The following is a 16,860-nucleotide window of genomic DNA, read 5'->3' on the forward strand; positions in this document are numbered from 1 at the left end:
TCCTTCTCAGCTCCTCCATCTTCTTCCACTGTTGAACCTAAGTATCCAAAGTCTCTTACCTTCCTGATGACATTTCCTTCAAGCTCCAGATCTGTCTCCTGCCCACTGTGCAACACATATACTCTGTCTTACTTCTGCTCAGTCTCATACCTCTCTCTTCCAGTCCTTTTCTCCATCTTTCCAGTTTAGTTCCCGCTTCTTCTCTTGAATCTGCACACAGCAAGATGTCATCTGCATACAACATTGTCCAAGGCACATCTTCTCTCACCTCCTCTGTTACCACCTCCATCACAATATTAAACAGAAACGGACTTAATGCTGACCCTTGATGCAAGCCAACTGTTACTTGAAAACTTTCTATCTGTCCCAGATAGGTCCTAACACTTGTCTTCACATTTCTGTACATTTCCCGCAACAACCTGACATATTTCTCCGGTACTTTCTTCTCCCTCAGACACCTCCAGACTTCTTGCCTTGGCACTCTATCGTATGCTTTCTCCAGATCAATAAATGCCAGATGTAGCTCCCTTTGTTTCTCTTGATACTTTTCCATCATCTGCCATAACCCAAAGAGAGCATCTGTTGTTGATCTACCAGGCATGAATCCAAATTGTTCCTTTGCAATCTCCACCTCCTTCCACCACCAAATATATTTATAATAATATTATAAATATATTTGGTGATCAGAATGGGATATGTCAATGAAAATCAGCACAATTTAATTTAATGATGTTTACCTAAGGAAACTACAACATGCTACAAGATTTCATTAGTCCAGTGATTGATAACTAATTTAAACGTAATTTTATATTTGTCAACATGCCACACCGTATACATAAGTGTACTAATACTCTTTATGATTATGCCATAAGTAATTATTAATACTTATGTTAGTTTAATGTATGAACTTTTAAAAAAAATTGGAAAGGAATTTATGAGTAAATCTGTTGGGATCCGGCCCTTGTCTTATAAAAAAAAGAATTTACCAGGCAGTGGTCTCACAGAGGTTGAGAACCACTGGCATGAAGTATGACAACATTTTTCCAAGAGGACATTCCTCTGTTGAATGTAGGATTAGGAAAGATGGTGTATTTTATGCTTTCTCTAAAGTTTTTTAATTTACTTATTTTGGTTTTCTGTTAATGTTCCAGTAGTTTCTGCACTTGGATGTGGTTTGTTGAGGGCCCCTGAACAACAAGAGAATAAAAAATGATTCATTCTTAGGAGAAAGTTGGTTCATCATGAGACGCACTCACAACGAAGTCACACATGGATACCCACTTTCCAGCAAGCAAGACCAGTCTCAGGAGTGAAACATCAGGGCTGACCCATATGCCATACCAGCACCACAGCAAACCTAGAGCACTGTCCCTGGACCATGGAGAAGAAGACTTACTGCAACACCGTTTTTTTTTTCCCCTTGCAGACAAGCCTACTAGCTGATTGATACCAGCTGGGACATCCAGGACTACCTGCCTTGCCAAAGTATGAGACTACCAAAATTCTCTTTTCTGAATGTCCACAGATGGTACCACATGGAAAACACAGCGGTGTGCTATTGACTCCCAGTGGTGGTTGTCTGGAAAACAGGTTAGTAAAAAAAGACTCAGAAGTAGAGCAAAGAATATATGAAGAAAAAGAATAGGGAAAAAAAAAGACAAAAAGGGCCAGCACCATCACTAGAAAGTGCCCTCCACCACGAACAGATACCTCACATTGAGAAGTTGAGAAATTGGTAACTGTAGTAATTAGACTATCAAAATATCTGTATCTATTTTTCAACAATACAACCACGTGATACATTCAGTAAGAAATGCATGCTAAATGTAGTTGTGTAAAGTACCAGAAATAGGATGTGACTCAGGATTAACAGACCCAATGATGTGTTATATTATCAATCATTGTGTGTGCTTGCAGTAGGTATACAGATCCTGGGATTAGCTGTCTAGAAACCAGTTTATGTGGGCAAACACTATACAAACTGATTAAAACAGGAAATTTGCAGGAAGTATGGCATTTGAATGCAGCGTTTCAACGACAAGCCAGAAGAGACAAGGAAAAACACTCTAACCAGGAATGATAACAAATAGAAGACCAAAACAAGAAAGGAAAAACAAGAGATCTTTTCAAAAAGATCAGAGAACTAACAGGGAAGTTTAGTGCCAAGGTGACAGTATTGAAAAGTAAACACAAAGGATATCTTACAGACGCTGCACACATCAAAGAAAGATGGAAAGAGTATACAGAAGCCCTTTACAGAAAGGACTCCAAAATTACTGAGAAATTTGAAGAGCAGATTATATACAGGAGCCAGTACCACTGGAGAGTGAAGTGAGGCGGGCACTGCAACAGCTATCCAGTAAGAAAGCACCAGGAGGAGAAGGAATATCCATTGGGCTATTCAAAGCCCTGGGAGAAGAGGCAGTTAAAATTTTAACAGTTCTATGTCAGCGAATTTGGATCACAACTACATGGCCTAGGGAATGGAAAAAATCAGTTTAATACCTTTATTGAAGAAAGGCGATGCAAGAGAGTGCGAAAATTATAGAACTATGGCACTGATTTCTCATGCAAGTAAAGTCTTACTTAAGATCATTCACTAAAGACTGGAACTAATCATGAAGAGAGAAATGCCAGATGAACAGGCAGGATTTCGAAAAGGCAGAGGAACAAGAGATCAAATCGCCAATGTGAGATGGATAATAGAAAGAGCACAGGAATATCAAAGAATGTTTACCTTTGTTTCCTTGACTATAGCAAGACTTTTGACTCTGTAGATCATGCGAAACTGTGGAATGTGTTAAGAATAATGGGAGTCCCAGAGCATTTCATTATCCTTCTGAGGAATCTTTATTTTGAACAAGAAGCTACTGTCCGAACAGATCTTGGAGAAACCGAGTATTTTACAATAGGTAAAGGGGTGCGACAAGGATGTATTTTATCTCTGTACCCGTTTAACTTGTACAGCGAATACATTTTAAGAATGGCAAGGCTGGAGGAGTCTCCAGTTGGAATTAAAATTGATGGAAGAAAGATTAATAATTTGAGGTATGCAGATGATACCACCTTGCCAGCAGAATGCGAAGAAGATTTAAAGGAACTTATTATGAAAGTTAAAGAAGAAAGTGCTAAATATGGACTTAAACTTAACCTCAAAAAGACAAAAGTTATGGCACCATGTGAACTTAATGATTTTGAAGTAGATGGGGAGAAAATGGAAGCAGTTAACAATTTTGTGTTCCTAGGATCCCAAATTGTTCGGTACCATAACCATCCTGAAGATGGCTATTGTACCGAAGAAGTTAGAAGAAGATTATTACTCGGAAAAAAAGCAATGACAAATTTAAGCAAGATCTTTAAAGATATTAGCCTCACAACAAAAATCAGAATCGTGAAAGCAATGGTATTCCCTTTGGTGCTGTATGGATGTGAAAGTTGGGTCCTGAGAAAGAGTGAAAAAAGGAAGATAGATGCATTTGAATTATGGGTTTGGAGACGCTTACTAAGAATACCATGGACTGCAAAGCAAACCAATAAATCAGTGATAGACAGAATAAAGCCAGATTGCTCCCTTGAAGCTATGATCATCAAGCAAAAATTGTCATACTTTGGACATATTATGCGAGCAAATGACAGTCTGGAGAAGATGACGATGCTTGCTAAAGTTGATGGAAGCAGGAGAAGAGGAAGACCAAGAATAGATCTTTTGTTCATAATGTAAGAACATTGAATAAATGAACATGAACATAATGAGACTTAGGACAATTCTTAGTTCTGTTCAGGACATAGAAAAAACACAGTTAAGCATCAACCTGATAATGCAAAATACATGGCAAAAGCATGGTTAAAGCATGTCTGAGTAAATTGGAGTATTTTCTAAGAGTGAAAATTAGACTAGTGAGCAGGGAGTACAAATCTGAGCTCTACAGTATCTTTGGCAAAAGTTAGAATGTCAGTTAGGGCCAAGACTAAACCAACTTCACTGGAGAAACTGAATGCCATTTTGGTACAGGAAGACAAGAATTCCTCTGTTCATTCATTAACATTTAGAAAACAAAAAAGTACCTAGAGGAATGGCATCTATAATTACAGTGAGAGGAAGGATAAGTATATAAAGGTTTGTAAAACTCTGGTGTTGACAGAAAACATACACTTGCAAACATTCTAACAGCTAACTAAATCTATGTTTCATATTTAATTCAAGAATTTATAACTCTGTTAAGACAATTGAATTTTCTCCTATAAAACTTACCTACTAGTTGGGTAATAAGTTCCCCTGTTTGTATATCATAAACATTGGCAGTTCTGTCCCAAGAAGCAGTGATCACTTGCTCTCCTCCAGCTAACCAATCAGCTGCAATAACTACACCAGAATGCCCTTGCAGTTCAATTACAGCAGTTTTCAGCAACGAGGCATTTAACATTTGGTCATAATCTAATAAGAGATAAGATTCAAAAACTGTTAAATAGGACATAAGAAATTGAGATTATGAATGTATTTAATATTAACACACTTCATCAAGTCATATTTTAATATTGCATACTGAAAAATTATGAAACATTTGAAATGCTTATTTATACAATAGCAGCTGAAATTTTCAAGTTAGGCTCATTTGGCAATCCATCTCAATTTGTTTCCATTCCAGTGATTAAATAAGCAAAAAAGAGAAACTGGAAATTTTGATGTAAGTTAAATGTGCAACCCAGTACTGCCATAAAAGTTTCATTTTTTATATGTTAAATATCAAAAAAGCATTATCAACAGTCTTAGTTGTGATGAACATATAGAGATTACCACAAGCTGTAATTAACACATGCAGAATTCCAAGTACTATTTCTCTTAGTGATGAATGTAAACTAAATTATTAATTATAAAAACTCCAAGGTAATTAAAAAATCTAAGGCAGTTATTAATTAAAGTTTTTATAATTAATAATTTAATTTACATCGTCATTTCCTAAAAAATTAGAAGTATGTCTAACCAACGTATAAGCTAATCCACAAGTATTAGTGATGAAATTGAGTACAACAATGCAGATTTTTTATACATAATATGCTTTTCCTAAATAATAATAATGAAATGTTTAATCTGTGTAATTGTAGCCATCTCCAAATTTTGTAACAGCCTGTTCTTTAAGCTGGAACAGTATTTGTCTATTCTTCAACTTGTAACTAGCATATATTCTTCAATACTTCAATTCTGATGTTTTCTGGAAAACATACACATATTGTGTGTTAAACCCAATCCCTTTGAGGCTGGGTTAATACCATCTACAAAACAAAAACCCTTCATAAGGACATCAAGTGAAGGCAAGTTAATCTTATATGGAGATTGCTGGACCTTTCTTCCCAGAAATCCAAGTTTTAAACCCTGAAAAACAGGCACACACATGCAATCAATCATAGCATACTGGCCTCGTAGCCTTAATTATGGCTGAATTACTTCAGCCATAATTCCAACTAATCTGAAATACCACAAATACTGAATGCATGAAAACAAATAGCACTAGGTTTTTATTTTTGTTACCCCAATCAAAATTTTTAGTTCTACTCCGCCCCCCCACCCACGGACATGCAATTTTTATTTCAAAAAAATTGCATGTCATGTAATAAAATATGGGGGGGGGGGACTGAAAAGTTCTGATAAACACCTAGAACAAAAATAAGTAGTTTGTGCAACAAGAGAAAGACTTTTTTCCTCAGAGGAATGCAAATGATACAGCAGCATTGTAATCAGTGTACAACACTTTGTGTGGAATAGGTAGAATAATGTGTAAGTTACATGGTTCTACCTCAATTCCTTCATGGTGATTATCACAACTTCTCAGCACATCCTCATATAATCACCATTGCAAAATCAAAATATTACAGATTAAATTAATCTTTTTTTTTTTTTTTTTTTTTTTTTTTTTGTATATTGATGGAATGCTGTCCTTGCAAATGTGCTACCCAAAATGTGTAGCCAATCCACAGTACAAAAGGTTTGCAAATAACTTTTCTTGGGTGAGAGCACCATCATGAAAAAAAAAAAAGTGCTCTTCAACCTTGGGAACATGAAAGTTTTCATTCGCTTTTAGCCACATGATTAAAAATGCAAATCATGAAAATATGGTTATTAATAATTTTCATATTTTATTTATAGTAAGCAGTTTTTTAGTTACTTGAAAGTACAAAATGAGTCCATTACAGAATTTTGTCTTTTATAAACTGGGGTTCGTGCAATAAAGGTTGCTCGAAATTTTTAAAAATATCCACATAAACTAAAATAGATGCTTAAAAGGAGTCCCATTAAGATTCAAGTACAGCCACCATCAGCCACCATCAGATCACTTGCAGATCTGTTAAGACAAAAGAACGTTGCTCATCACTTGCTTAATTCAATCTTCTTCTTCAAATGCAGTAACATTTCTTTCGGCTTAATGCTGTCCTCTATGTTGGTTTTAACTGGCAAGTTAAAGAATAGTTAACTTTTTTTTTTAAATATATTTTATTTTTTATGAGACTCCCATTTATGAAAGGCTTTCATAAAGCTACAGTAATTCCATCTGTACTGTGGATCAGCTAAGGATTTTTTTCCTATGTTTATTAATTATATATATATATATATATATATATATATATATATACAGTAAAACCTCGTTTTTACGTTCCCGCAATTTACGTCATTTTCCATTCGTCCCGTCTTAAGGCCTATTCTTACGATATATTGTTTTCCCACCATTAACAACTTGATGTGGACGTTATTTCCCATGATTTGCGTTTTTTTCTCGGGTGGCAATACTGATTTTCAAATCAATTTCTGTTCCCAGGTGGCATTGCTTTCGGCTGTAGTTTCGTTTCCACCATCACGGTGACTTGCAGCAGAAATGTAGTGATGAGCGATACCATGATTTTTCAATCACACTGTGAATTGATATTGCAGAATTTCTGCTACATAATTTAGCGTGTAAAAGTTACTTTCAAGTTGTGGTGGTGGATTATCCATGTTAGTAACATGAAGAAAAAAGACAGAAAATGTATTTCGGTAGAAGAAAAGATGGCAATTCTGCAATGTGTAGATTGGGCTGCCAGAACACGTGTGCATTTAGCAAAAGATCTTAGACTCTCCATGTTCACTTTGAACACGATAGTAAAAAACAGGTCAAGCATTGAACTCAATGCAAAGCAATCTGGCACTATGTCAAAAAAAAAAAAAAAAAAGCAGTTACACCAGGCAATGAAATTCATCTCCGACCTAAAAACTAAAGACAGTCACAAACATCCATGCCCGTAGCAGGATTTGAACCCACAGCTTGTTGGTTAGAGAATGAATTGCACTAATTGCTTGGCAAACGAGGCCAGCAAATACATAACACAAAATCTACTTACTTCTTCCTCTTTGCCCCAATGGGAGCACAGGACCTTGACCACAGATCTCCAACTCTATTTGGTGCTTCTCTCTCTCTCTCTCTCTCTTCAATGTAGTAATCGAAGTAGTGCCAGTAAACATATATCATCTGCAAAATCCAGGCCATGTTGCTGTTTTATTAAATCCCATTTTATTTATTCCTTTTGTGCTTTTCATGGCATTTCTCGTAACCCAGTCTACAACAACAATAAGAAATATTGATGGGGAGAGAATGAAGCCTTGTATAACTCCTGTTTACTAAATATATAATAATAATAAATTATTTCTAATAACAGCAAGTCAAGATGTTGATATATTTAAGATTTTCAATATCCATCATCAGCATTTGAGCATGGCATAAGAAGAGAGAGAGGAGGAGAGTGCTGGAAAATCCAATGGCCATTGTTTGTATTTTAAAAATGAACTAACAAAGAGGAATTCTGAAGGTGATTTAGACTTCCTAGGTGAGTTTTCAGGTGTTGCACTACGATTCTTGCTGCGAGACTTCACAGGGCTCCGAGAGGTAGACCTAGAACAAGACGACTTGGAATGTGATTCAGACCGAGAACGTGATCTGGACCTACTAGGTGTTTTGCTGCGACTACGGCTACGGCTCCTACTGCGACTTCGAGATCTGGAATTGCTTTTGGAACAAGACCTTGAGGGCGACCTGCATCGACATGATTTGTCTTCTATAAGCTTTATCCTTCTATAATTCAGTTCTGTATTATCCAGCTTTTCAATAGCATTTTTCATATCTGTATAAGAAGCAAATTCCACAATCCCATCATTATGATGTTGTTTATGAGCATCAGCATATGTCACCTCTCCTGCTTACCTTATGTAATCTTTTAAGTCCTGCCAGCTAACATGACTACTTAAATTTTCTACAATCACCCTGTATTCTGTTCTAGTTGGTGGCCCATACCTATCTCTTCCTCTTCTTCTCCTCAGAGGAGAACCATGTGCGTGTTAAACAGAGACCCTTTCTCCCATAAGCTGCTTCCCATTTAGTTCATATACAGCATCATCTGCATCCCTGTAGCCATCAAATTCCACAAATCCAAAACCATTCTTTATAACTCTCTTATTTTTCCATATCCCTTAAAAAATTTCTCCAGATTTCTCTCATGTACATCATAACTGAGTCGTCCAATGACAAGTCTGGTTCCCCATCCTTATAAATTGAAGCACTATACGAAGTCAGGCAACAATGTAAAACGACAACAACGGTATTTCTTCCTTTCTCAAATTAAGAGTATTCCCAAACGTCTGAAACAAATTTCAGCAACACCTGAAAACTCACCTAGGAATTCTAAATCACCTGAAAAGGAAGAAAGTAGTTTTGAAAAAGTAGATGACAAAGAGGTATTGTGTTCAAAAAGTCTGCATAACCTATCTCAGAGTTTCACCTTGAACTTTTTTTTTTTTTTTTTTTTTTTTTTTTATCACTTCTGTTCAGGGCTTTGCCTCCCAGAAACTAAACTCAGGTTTTTTATCTTGCAGAGTGGGTATGAAAAATTGATCTGGCCTTATATCCAAATTGCAACAATCCTGTAAAATGAAACCACTGAAGGAAATATTCAATGCATTGTTAGAATTACAGAGAAAAAGTTAATAATGTGAATTCCAATCTTCCTCCCCTAGTTTGATTATAAATATATCCAACTATATACTTTGAGATTAAATAGAAGTCTTAGGTAAAGGTTTTAATTTTACTATTTCCACAAAGAGTTTTTCCAGGAAAGAATATACATATACTGGCCACTGAATTATAAATTTTTATTTAATACTGTGTTGGGCATTCTTTAGCCTGAATTAGAGCACATATGGAGTTTGGTATAGATTCCACAAGGTGTTGGATTGCATCTACAACATACCAGACAGTCCTTTAACTTGCTCGGATTTGACAGAATAAGACTGCTCTCAGATCTGTTTTTCAACATGTCCAATACATTCTCAATGGGGTTCAGATCAGATTATCATGCAAATATCAGGAATTACTTGCACTTCTCATTCTATCATCCTGACTCTATAAAAAAAAAGGAGTGTCATTTTAACACAGTTCATTAATGCTTACAAATACTGATCATCAACCACAGTACTACACCATACACCTTACAGATATCACAACCCTGACAATATTGTTATTATTAATATCTGACAACCATGGAGTTAAAGGACTCATCATGAGAGGTCTATACTCTCTCATGCAAAAAGATCATCAAGCCATACCTCAAACCTATTCACAGTTTCTGCACTCACCACAATTTCAGGCAATACATTCCACTCACCAAGTAAAGAACCTGCTTCTCACACCTTCCATAGATCGCATGTAGTTCTATCCCTGCCTCCCTTTACTCTAGGAAATATCTTCTCCACGTTAATTTGGTAACAATCCCCCGCCAACTTATATGTCTCAATTATATTCCCTCTTCATCTATTCACAAAGCTCTGTAAGTGGCATTCCTTCAATCTCTCTTTGTATCTGACATTCCACAGACCTGACACTAACTTAAACCTTCTCTAGACATCCTCCAATACATCTATCCTCATTCTGAAAAGCAGGTGACCAGATCTGTGCACAGTAGTCCACATGTGGCCTGATCAAAGCCTTATACAGGGGCACCATAACCTCTTTGCTTCTGCATATTCTTACAATTTTAGCAATGTGACCTCTAAACTTCAAGTCTCTGTCCACAGTCACTACTAAATATCTCATCTCCTCCACCTCTTCAAAATTTCTCCATCAATTATATACTCTGTATCCCAACCTCGCCTACTAAATTTCAAGATCTTGCACTTTTCAACATAAACTCCACGTTTGCTCACTGATGTAGTCTATTCAGATACTCCTGCAAAGCCACATCTGCTCTGCTTTCATAGCTCTTCACAACTTTGCATCATCGACAAACAGTTGCCCATCTCCAGTTAAGCCAGACTCAATGTCATTAACATACAAGTTAAACAATAATGGTCCCAAAACTGATCTCTGTGGCACTCCCCTAGTAACCTTCCTCTTTTGGAATAATACTACTCCATATGCAACCTGCTGATACCTATCTGATAGCCAATGAGCTATCCAACTTACCAGTCTGTTATCTAATCCCATTATTTCAGCTTAACTGATAAATTGTCATGTGGCAGTCTATCAAAGGCCTTTGAAAAATTCAAGTACACCAATGAATATGCATCTCCTTTTTTGAGTGAATTTGTCAACTTGTTGTAATACTTGCAGCAACCTACCACTTTCTTCTTGCAGTGACTACACTCCAAAATGCTAATATGGTTGTGCCTTATAACGCATCTCATGCTGCATCGGCTGTCGTGCAGAATAATCAGAGCCACATTCAGGGCTTAGGCAGAGGGTCCTGTTCGAGAAGTATATTACAGTCTCCATCAAAAGTCAGTGATACTTTGAATGAGCAACACAGAAGGCATAAGATTAATCTTAGAAAGAAATTTTACATAGGCACATGGAATGTCCGGGGTCTTCAGATGAGTACTCTTGAGAATGTCTGTAAAGAGATGGATAGGTATAAAATTGACATCCTGGGAATTACAGAGACCAGATGGAATGGAGAAGATCACTTCAAAAGACAGGATGGTAAGCTAGTTATTTACTTAGGTGGTGACTCAAAACATCATGGGGTAGCTGTGATACTGAAGACAACTCAGGCAAGAAGCCGTCTTGGTTATAACCCCATTAATGATAGGATACTCCATATTAGACTTAAGGCTCAGCCTACCAATGTACCAATTGTGGTAGTTTATGCACCCCACACGGATAGGCCTGAAGAAGAAGAGAGTGAGGAATGCTATGAAAACTAACAAACTGTTCTGGATTGCCTACCGAGGAGAGATGGTGTATATCTTAGGGGACTTAAATGCAAAAGTGAGAAAGAGTATGAGAGTCAGGCCATGGTGTGGCATGTTTGATTTGCGTGAACATAAAACCCGTGGTGAAAGACTGTTGGAATTTGCCCGTGCTAACAGATTAGTTATTACCAATACCTGCTTCCAGAAATATCCACGACGGACCTATACTTGGACATCTAACATTGATAGGTCAAGGCACCCGATTAATTACATCCTGGCTCTTCAGAGGTGGAAGACAAGCATCTCTTATGTGCATACTTGTCCTGGAGCAGATTGTGGTACAGACCGTCAGCTGTACCACAATCTGAAAGGTGATAAGAGAGGTAAGAGCCAAAGTAAGACTAAGACTCTGAAAACTTCCAGGTCAGGCACATCCCACTAGATTGGATGTTAGAGTAATTCCTAGTAGATTCACAGAAGAAACATAACTCGGTTGGATGATTTTTTGGAGACCAATGAGGAGAACTCACCAGGAATGCTTTGAGAAGGAGTCAAGGTGATACAGGATACAGCGAAGAAGTATCTTGGCCCAATAAGAAGACCAAGAGACCCATGGATATCAGATTCAACATGGGAACTAATCAAAAGAAGGCAGCTGGAAAAACAAAGAGACACAGGGACTGAAGAATACAAGAGATTAAATAAAGTCAGAGGAGCCATCAAGCAGGACAAGGAAAAGTTCTATACTAATAAATGTAAAGAGATAGAGTTCCAAATGAGGAGGCATAATTATAAAAGGATGTTTTATTTGGTTCATGACTTAAAGCACAAGTTTAAGCCTAAATCGAATGTCATCAAAGACAGGAATGGATCATTATTAACAGAAGAGTTGGAAATCAAAACAGATGGAAAGAATACTGTGAGGAACTGTACAGTAGAGTGGATAAAGAAAATGTGGAGCCCCTCCCACCAGGAAAATATTGATTTGGAACCTCCTCCACTTAGGCATGAAGTTGAAAGAACAGTTAAGCAGCTTAACAGTAATAAAGCCCCAGGTGCAGATGAAATCCCAGCAGAATTAATTAAGGCCACAAGGGACGGAGGGATAAGAGTGTTTCATAGATTGATTAAAGGATATAGGAGACAGGATCATGCCTAGAGACTGGCAGAAGTCAGTTTTCATACCACTACATAAGAAAGGTGATATGAAGGCATGCAAGAATTATAGAACTATTAGTTTCATATCTCATGCAAGTAAAATTTTATTGAAGATCATGCTAAATAGGATTGAGGCCAAAGCCGAGGCAGAGATGCCCTACGAACAAGCAGGTTTTAGGAAAGGTAAGGGCACTAGAGATCAGATCCTTTGCCTCAGACAGATCATAGAAAAATATAAAGAATTCAGACTCCTCTGGTAATTTGTTTCTTAGACTACTCTAAAGTTTTTGACTGTGTTGAGCATGTGAAACTGTGGGAAGTAATGAAAATAATGGGTTTTCCTCAACACACTATCAGGTTGATAGCCAATGATGTTTACTTTCTCCTCACTTGTTTAATATATATGGGGAGGACATCATGCGTGAAGCATTGGATGAGTTCAGGACAGGAATTAGAATAGTAGGTAGATAGATCAGTAATCTGAGATATGCTGATGATACAGTATTTCTTTGTAATGACATGGAAGAACTAGGACTAATTCTTGATAAAGTTAACAAGATCAGTAATAACAGAGAATATCAACTCAATACTAGCAAGACAAAGATTATGGTTCGCAAAGAAATGCAAACAGAGAAGCTCTTGAGAAACAAGTGTACCTTAATGGAGAGAAAGAATTGAGGAAGTCAGGAAGTTTGAGTACCTGGGATCCATTATTAATGTGAAGAATTGATGTTCAGAACACGTCAGAAAAAATGTTAGGAATGGCTAAAACAAGTCAGAGACCTATCTAAAATCTGGAAGGATGGATCTATCTCCATGTGAACAAAGTTGAGGATTTTGGATGCAGTTGTTTTTCCAACAGCAAATTATGGATGCACGACTTGGAACCTAAAGAAGTCAGATAGGAAATGGATATCTGCTTTTGAGTTATGGTGTTACAGAAGGCTGTTGAGGATATCATATACTGAAAGACGTATAAATGAATGGTGTTAGAAAAGATCAGTAGAACTTTAAGGCTCCTTAAGGATATTGACAGAAGAAAGTTAAAAATATTTTGGACACATAAAAAGGATGGAAGGGGGACTTTTCAAAACAGTAATAGAAGGTAAAGTTCCTGGAAAAAGAGGCAGGGGTAGACCATCAATGAGATGGATGGATGGCATGTGTGGAGTGACTGATCTTCAAAGAGTGAGGCCACCAGAAAAGCAAACAGCAGGACTACATGGCGAGGCCTGGTGTGGCACATCACCACACATTGGAGTGCCCATATGGCATCTATAGATGCCTAGTGAACATAGTAGTAGCAGTTGTAATATGTAAACGACTGCTGAAACATTACATCTCCTTAATAAACTCATGCTGACCATCATAAAGAATACTGCTATAATCAACCTACTTCTGAATTCCAGTCCTCACTAACTTCTCTCTAATACCTTAACAGCAGCCTCAGACACACACTGGCCTATAATTTGTAGCTTAGCTTGTCTACACCCCCCCTCTCAACTCCCTCTGTGAAGTGGAACAATTTTTCCAATCTTTCTTCCTTTGGAATTTGCCCTGTTGCAAGATGCTTGTTAAAAAGTTATGCCAAATGTGCCATTAATTCCATAGCGCATTCCCTCAAGACACATGACAGTATACTGTCAAATCCTATCGTCTTATTAACATCAAATTTACTTAATTCCTCACATACTCAATTCCATATTCCTTTGGGATATGCCCTATTGCAAGCTGTATGTTAAATAGTTATGCCAAAGGTGCCATTAATTCCAAATGGCAGTCCCTCAAGGTGGTATACTGTCAAATCCTATTTCCTTATTAACATCAAGTTTACTTAATTCCTCATACACATCCTGCTTATTCACCATCAGTCCCCCCTCTGTCATACCCTTTACACTCCAGCTTCTCCTGATGTTACCTTAATGAGGATGAAATATACTGATAAATAGATCATGGAATAATTCAACTATATCCTCCACATTGGTTACCAATCTGCCTGTATCAGATTGGTATCTGGCAACTAGCATCATCCTACCATAGTCATTTTTCCTTCTATCATATCAAAAAAGAACTCACTAGGATTTCTCTTGGGGTGCTGCTTAAGGGTCAAAGCTTTATAACTGAGAGGAGACCTCCACGTAGCCTTTAAAGGAATGTGGAGAACCAACCAGGGCTTCTGACCTAATGTCCAATCCTCACCTTCTCGTGCACCCTATTGGGTATCTACCTGGATACTGAACGAACGAGGATGGGCTGGCAATTTGGGATTTAGCCGACCAAATTGTATTCTTATTGGCTTAAACCAATATAGAAAATGATGGTACAACATGACAAAATTTCATGCTGGCTGGGGGCGTCACCCGGTTAAACAAGGCCCCCGTTGTTTTTGCCAGGGTACCATTTTTGACTGAAACAAAAAAGACAAAAATTGATGGGATCTTTCTGAACAATAAATACAAAATGTTATATTCAGGAAATGACAATCAAGGAAAAGAAGGTGTAGCCATAGTATTCAACACAAAATATGAGGCTAATCTTCTTGAGTGGCAGGCAGTCTCAAGTAGAGTGATGCGGACAAATATCAGAATGGGGAATTGGACAATGAGACTTATTTGTGCCTATGGTCCCACAGAAGGTTCTACTGGAGGAATTTTTTAAAAAAAGCAACTGACACAATGAAAAAGGAAAAGTTGGTCCTTGTTGGGGATCTAAATAGCAGAGTAGGAAATGATTGTGAGACATACAATTTTCCTCCAAATTGCTCTTTTCTCCAAATTTTCCCAAATATTTTGGGAAAATTTGGAGAAAAGAGCAAAACCAATAATAATGGCAAATACCTGTTGGATTTCTGCTCAGGACATAGACTGGTTATTACTAACACCATGTTCCAACAAAAAAATGTGCACAAATTCATATGGAGAGAAGAGGCAAGGAATAAGAAAAGTCTCATTGACTAGGTTATTGTTGATAGTGATGTTTTCTCCCTGGTGCAGGACACCAGAACACCCGAGTGTACAGATGATTTGAAATTGGAAGTGATCACTATTTTGTCTTGAGCAGGATAAAATTGAATTTCATACTGAAAAGAATAATATGTAAGAAAGTTTTAAAGCGAATAAAAGTTGAGCAGCTCTCAGATGTGAACAGTAGACTAAAATACACAAAGATTATTGAAGAAAAAATGAAAGAGTTTGAGAACAGGAACCAAACCTTGAAGAAAACCCTGATTGATTCAGCCAGAGAGGCATGTGGTGAGGTTGTCTGCAAGGATAGAAAAATCAGAACTCTATGGCAGACACAGGAAGTTCAAGAGGAAGTGAAGGAGAAGAAGAAAGCATATCAAAAGTTCCTGGCAAATAAGTCAGCTTGTGCTCTTAGAGAATACAGAGACAAATGTAAAAAAAGCTAAACACTGTGTAAAACTAGCTAAACAAAAGTCATGGAAGGACTTTTGCAGGAACATAGAAAATAAATATCAAGAAGGTGGTAAGATATTCTGGGGGTTGTTGAAGAAAGCTTAGAAATAAAGGAAAGAGTGCTGTAAGAGTTAGAGATGATAAAGGTGACATGAAAACAGGAGAAAAAGATATCCTTGAAGTATGGAGTAATTACTTCGAAAAATTGCTAAATGAAACAAGCAATGATAGCACAGTGGTAAAAAACACATCAAAGGCAAACAGGCAGGAATACATATCCATACTTGAAGAAGAAAAAGCCATCAAAGGCTTGAAATGTGGCAAGGCAGCAGGAGTTGATGATATTCGACCAGAAATGGTTAAGTATGGTGGTATACGTTTTCAGTGGCTGCACTGCATAGTAAGGTGTGGACAGAGGGACGAATTCCCGATGATTGGAGTAGAGCTCTAATAACACCCATATATAAAAAGGGAAATAAAACTGAATGTGAGAATTACAGAGGTATTTCCCTACTGAGTGTTCCTGGCAAGATCTATGCCAGTATACTTGAGAAATGGTTGAGAAGAATTGTGGAAGAAAAGCTTGGTGAAGAACAAGCTGGATTCAAGCCAAATAGAGGCTGTCAGGATCAGATCTACACTTTACGACAAATAGTCGAGAAGGCATGGGAATATAACAAAGATCTGTATTTAAGTTTTGTCGATTTGGAAAAGGCATATGACAAGGTGCCAAGAGAGAAGCTATTCAATACGCTGCAGTTATATGGTGTCAATGGGGCATTATATCAAGCAATACTTAGTCTTTATTTGAGTTGTAAGTCAGCAGTTAGAATTGAAGGATGTACAGGAAGATGGTTTAATGTTAAATCTGGTGTGAGACAAGGATGTACATTATTCCCTCTGTTATCATTAACTATATGGATCACATTATGATGGAAAGTGGCATTAAACCTGATATCAAAATTGGAGATGTTAATCTCAGCTCTTTACTTTATGGGGATGATGTTATACTTCTAAATAAATCTGCTACAAGTCTGCAAGATTCTCTGACTAAATTGAATAGCTGTTGTAATAGATATG

The 16,860-nt window shown here is 37.2% G+C and overlaps 1 protein-coding gene and 1 pseudogene across 3 annotated transcripts in view; both read right to left on the reverse strand.

Annotated features, from left to right (window-relative positions):
* Positions 1-16,860, reverse strand: part of Wdr37 (WD repeat domain 37) — a 277,960-nt gene that overhangs the window by 85,547 nt on the left and 175,553 nt on the right. For all 3 annotated transcript variants that reach the window (XM_090412382.1, XM_090412380.1, XM_090412381.1), the window contains one exon: positions 4,253-4,435. In XM_090412382.1, the coding sequence (XP_090268508.1) occupies positions 4,253-4,435 (183 nt within the window). The remainder of the gene's footprint in view (positions 1-4,252; positions 4,436-16,860) is intronic.
* Positions 7,727-14,067, reverse strand: LOC150094124 (serine/arginine-rich splicing factor 4 pseudogene; annotated as a pseudogene).

The sequence above is a fragment of the Typopeltis vanoorti genome, chromosome 22 (assembly GCF_054136105.1).
Source record: "Typopeltis vanoorti isolate ZY-2024b chromosome 22, IOZ_Tvanoo_1.0, whole genome shotgun sequence".
In the NCBI taxonomy this organism is placed as follows: Eukaryota; Metazoa; Arthropoda; class Arachnida; order Uropygi; family Thelyphonidae; genus Typopeltis; species Typopeltis vanoorti.